At 45.7% G+C, this 4,909-nt stretch overlaps 1 protein-coding gene across 1 annotated transcript; it reads right to left on the reverse strand.

The window, feature by feature from the left end:
• Positions 1 to 593: 593 nt before the first annotated feature.
• Positions 594 to 4,485, reverse strand: LOC5575760 (protein extra-macrochaetae). The gene is made up of 2 exons (XM_001662131.2): positions 3,614 to 4,485; positions 594 to 1,225 (listed from the first exon to the last, which is right to left on the reverse strand). The coding sequence occupies exons 1-2, from the start codon at positions 4,076 to 4,078 to the stop codon at positions 1,205 to 1,207; spliced, it is 486 nt and encodes a 161-aa protein (XP_001662181.2). The 5' UTR covers positions 4,079 to 4,485; the 3' UTR covers positions 594 to 1,204.
• Between the last annotated feature and the right edge of the window lie 424 nt (positions 4,486 to 4,909).

The following is a 4,909-nucleotide window of genomic DNA, read 5'->3' on the forward strand; positions in this document are numbered from 1 at the left end:
TATGCGTTGAATCAAAGGAAACGGGTTGTTTTTTGAATTATGATATTTTTTCATTTGTTTATTATTTGACAGAGTCTCACTATTTTATAAATTACTTCTTCAAAAGGAACAAATATAATTTGTTCTAGTTTGCTATATGTACATAAATAAAGATTATGCCTTCTTCTTCGATTTTGTTGCGTACAGAACAACATTTTTACACAGGTAAGGCTGATACAAATATTAATTTTCTTTTATGTCACCCCCCCCTTCAAAAATCCAAAAATTTTGAAGGGGAGAAAAAAAAATCATAATTTTTTGACATCATTTAGGTTTTTTTTTCAATTTTTAAAGTAAAAAACAAGTAAAATAATGGTCCAGAGGACGATTGAAAAAAGTTTAACAACTATCATTAAAAATAAAAATTTCGAAAAAATTACTTTTTTTCATTTTTATTTTTTTGTTCCTTATTTATTTTTATCCCCCCCTCGTACCTCCCAAGTGGTCTCGGACATAAAAGAAATTTAATATTTGTATCAGCCTAATGAAAGAAAAAAAAACCCTAATCTGAATTGCTCGAGAATTGCAGTTTCTCGATGATTTTCGAATTTTGAAACGTAATGGGAGGTTATCGTAACTAAAATCTACACTTTGTACAAGAGGTTGCCTCCTATGACCGGTAAGCTGTGTCGACTTTTGACAGATGACTATTGTTCTACAAAGCGTCGCCGCGCATTTTGACGAGTGTCTGTCAAAAGGCAGCAGCGCCTTCGGTTTGTTCTTGTTCCGCTTGAGAATGAAATCAGTTTTATGACCGTTCGTTTAAGTAAACTTCTTCCATTTGGGAGGAAAAACATATTCTATAGATCACAGAATTATTATAATAATTAATAATTAATAAAGATGACGCATGCGTGCTCAAACAGTTCTGGATGCAGTGGCCACGTCCACACTATCTTGTTCTGGTTGCTTCAAGTGCTTCGCAGTCAAACGTTGACCGTTGGTTTTTGTTTTGCGATTATGCGTAATGTGTAGTTGTTTTGTTTGTTTGACAGTCAGTTTCTGTTTGTTTTGTATTGTTCAGTTCGAAGCTGAGATCATCTCCTTACTCCCTCAATATGCAGAGCAGCGGCCAACGAACGGGACTGGCGTGACGGGCATCGTCGGGTCGAGTCCCAGGGTGGGCGTTCAACCTTTGTTCACAATTTTTTTTATTGATGACAATTCACGTCGATTTGTCTTTCGCCTGCAAGAGAAAGAGAAGCAAAAAAATATTGAGGTTAGTGTCCAGTGTCGATCAAAGAAAGCGAAGGAGAGGCGGAACACTTGAACATGACTGACGAGTGTGGTCGGAGAGTACGTAACACGATCATTAGACACCTGGGCAGTCGGCGAAAAAGGCATGCGGAAAGAGCGAACCGAGCGCGCAGATTTAGAGCAAACCCTGTGGCAGCGGCGGAGGCATTTGGAGTGGCTGTCGAGGCGGCGTTAGCTTCACAAAACTTTCCAATTTAATTGTGCAAATACGCCGCAACGAATCGTGTGCGCCTTGTGGAGTCTCGTCACAGGTAGGACAGGACGGATCGGATCGGATTGGATCGGAGAAGGAATGCAGACACCAATCAAGTACGTTGATTGAGGCAACTAGCGCGCTGCGGTTTGGCGTGGTCATTGCTTGCAGTAGCATTGAATTGGTAGTTGACTTTCTACCAGCAGGAGCGCCACAGCGCAGAGTTCGTCAAGTCACGAACTCTAATCAAAGCGCTGTGTAACAACTACTGGCAGGTCACGATTTCGTTCGACTTTGGTGAGAAATCGATCGTCGTCGTGGCGCAGCTGTGTGTTGACAGTTTTTGAAATCGAAGCAAGCGGTGAAGCAAACTGGCAAACTGCGATCATGAGACTACGGAGGGGAGCCGCCGTCCATTTGTAATAATCAATTTTCTTCAGGTGGTGTGAATTATGTGAAACATATGTTCGAGACGCATTCGTTATGGTTCGTCGCAACTGTCAAAACTCGTTTGACGTGTGAGTTGCGTTCGCATGGAGGAATAAATTTTCAAAGTTGAAGCATATGTTAATCAATTTATCGACCGTTTTCGTAGTTTTGCTTTACGGTTTAGCGCTCGTAGCCTTCGTCTTGAAAGCGGGAAGAAAATTTTGCACGTGTTCAGTTCGATCACGAAGGCGTGGTGGAGCCAAGATCGGATTTCATTCGTCTCCCTCTTCCGTGTTTCTTCGTCTCCGGAGAGGTAGTTAAGGCGCCTTATTAAAATTGCAGATCGTTGTGTCGCGTTTCCGTTTCATTCGTCGCTGGCGCTGAACGGATTTAGTGGCGCGAGGGGATTAGGCGAGACGCTATGACACGCTATTTTAGGAGATTTGTAAGACTAAAAATAGTCAACACCGTCGTCTTCTTCGGCCCACGAGAGCTCGGAGGAAGCAGCGCGGCAGTTGGTGTGAATATTAATGACAGATCGTTAATTAGCCAGGAGGGTGCGATATGCGATCGCTCGCTACTTTTCGCTCGTTCTCCTCTGTCGGTGCTTCGTACGATAGACAACGCCGGTAGCGCGCTTGAATTGGGTCAAACACTTGGCAATCGTTCGTTAAACCCCGTGGTCATTTGCGGCGGTGGATTTAATTAGGCAAAGCATTGACAGAGCGCAACACGAGAGCGCAACGAATGATCACGATCCGTTGTGATCTCCATGCCTCAAGCGCCCGTGAGAGAATCGTAGATCAATTTTATGCTCCGCTGAAGATTCCAATGATCGCCAAACGACCACAGATAAACGGTTGCCACATAATTATTTGTCTGTGAGGATGACGCAGCACTTGACATTACCACTTTTGGCGATGGGATCGGTTTTCCCCGAAGCGAAAACAACAACCCATCATTCAAGTAAGAAGTACTTGATCACCTTCTCTCCAATACCTGCTTAACAACCAAGCCAGGGCGAAAAAGGAGTTGGTGGAATTAAATTTTTATGGATACCGAAAACCTTGACGTAACCACCCCAACCAACGATACGACAACCGTTGAGAAGAGACGCGAAAAAAAGATCAAGCCCATTACAAAATCTCGGCAATTTATTTAATTTGATCCACTCACACAAAGCACCACGGACGGAGCCACTGACTGACAGCGAAACCCTCCAATTGAAAGGTGGAAGCGGTGAGGAGTGCCCGCGTGAAAAAAGAGCGGTGATCGTTGTTTGTTAGTGCCTTCATTTTAATAACCCGATGCAGGTGTTCATTTTTGTGTTGAAAATATCGCACACTCGTCTCGTCTCGGTTGCCGCAGCAGTCGGGGTCGGATACGATGGGTATAACAGAGCCGGATCGAATGTGGGAAAGGCGCCGCCGGCTTAAAAGCGAGAGAGAGAGAGAGAGAGAGAGACGGGAACGCGGAGGGTGAAAAAAGGTTAAAACAATCTTTTTTCGCTTCTCCGCGCTCATTCAACTTCTCTCCCTCGGCCATTCCCTCGATCTGCATGCGCAGCCATTCCCACGTTCAACAGTTTTGCATTCTTGTTTGTTTGTAGGTACCGCTCATGTGACTTCTGTGGTTCTGGGAATTTTTCCACAAACATGGAACGGTACTTGATCACTAGGGAAATCCGACACTTACCACATTGGTTGACTCGCTGATACTGCTACTACTGCTGCTGCTGCTGGAACTGGAACTACTGGAAACGACAGGACTAGTGGAGACGTTCGCGGCAATGTTACCATTGGCCAGGATCATGTTCGGGCTGGGTCGCACTCCCAGCGGCTGCCGAGGACCCACCGGTGTGGACTCCATTGGATCAGACAAATTCTGATGACTAGCCAAGGCCTGAACGGGATCAAAACTGTTCACAGCCGGATGTGACTCCAGAGCACTCTGCAGATCACAAATGTAATCGATGACGTTCTGAATGACCTCCAACTTAGACAGCTTGCGGTTCTTCGGCATGAACGGTACCAAATCCTTCAGCTTCGACAAGTACATTTGGATCTCGGCGTTTTCACCATCACGGTGTCGCTGAACTCGGCCGTTGGCAATCGCCGGCACCGAAGCTCCCGTAGCACACACCGCTGTGATGGCCTTCATCTTTCTTGCTCGTTTGACACAAATTTTGGCGACTTTACTTCCGGATATACTCCGGTATCTTTGTATGCACTAGAAACACTTGGAAGATCGTCTTCCTCGGAAAATTTTCCAACACTTTAAACTTCGCTATAATCTTTGTCACGAAAGCTTTCAGCGTTATACGCTTTTTCACTTGCTTCTTCACTTAGCTCAATCAAATTATCCTTCAAGGTTATCAGCGCGCCTTCCGTTTCTCCCCAGACACACTTGTTTCACACCTCTTTCACTAGAAAGAATTTCTCCCAACAGTTAGGCGACTGAGTAAAAAACAACGAGTCACGGTCCAAGTAGACTATGCGAGAGTGCGGTCAAAACGCGTGCGATACACTCGAGCGCTAGCAGAAGAATAATTGCAAATGCTTCGACTGCGGCCGTTCATCACTTCTCTCGGTTCTCCGGGTCGGCCGTTTCGTTGGCAACCGGCTGTCAGCGCCGCCTACCAGGAGGCACGAAGCTCACCCGAGCGCATGCTCGGTTCGACTTCGTGTCATCCCCACCACCCATCGCTCACGAAGCCGTTCGGTTCGGAACTTGCATGCAAATCGGTTCGGCTCGGCTGCCTGCATAGCGATGCTCTCGCTGACAGTGACGATGTGTGTCTTCTAATGGCCTTGTTGTGGTGTTGTTTGTTTTGATAACAAGACCGAACTGCGAGACGAAGAGGTTGTCTCATAAAGTGTAAGTTCGTTGATTCGATGATCTCCGCTCTTCTGCACAGACAGATCGAATGCGGGCGACGACAGTGATGTTGATGTGCGTGGTGCATCGATGGGGAGGAAAATAGATAGGCGC

The sequence above is a fragment of the Aedes aegypti genome, chromosome 2 (genome assembly GCF_002204515.2).
Source record: "Aedes aegypti strain LVP_AGWG chromosome 2, AaegL5.0 Primary Assembly, whole genome shotgun sequence".
NCBI lineage: Eukaryota > Metazoa > Arthropoda > Insecta > Diptera > Culicidae > Aedes > Aedes aegypti.

Excerpts from the sequence above, each read along its gene's own strand:
- LOC5575760 (XM_001662131.2), bottom strand. The coding sequence starts at position 4,078 with ATGAAGGCCATCACAGCGGTGTGTGCTACGGGAGCTTCGGTGCCGGCG. Across the intron at positions 1,226-3,613 it reads TCAGCGAGTCAACCAATGTG|GCGAAAGACAAATCGACGTG; the intron begins GTAAGTGTCGGA and ends TTTCTCTTGCAG.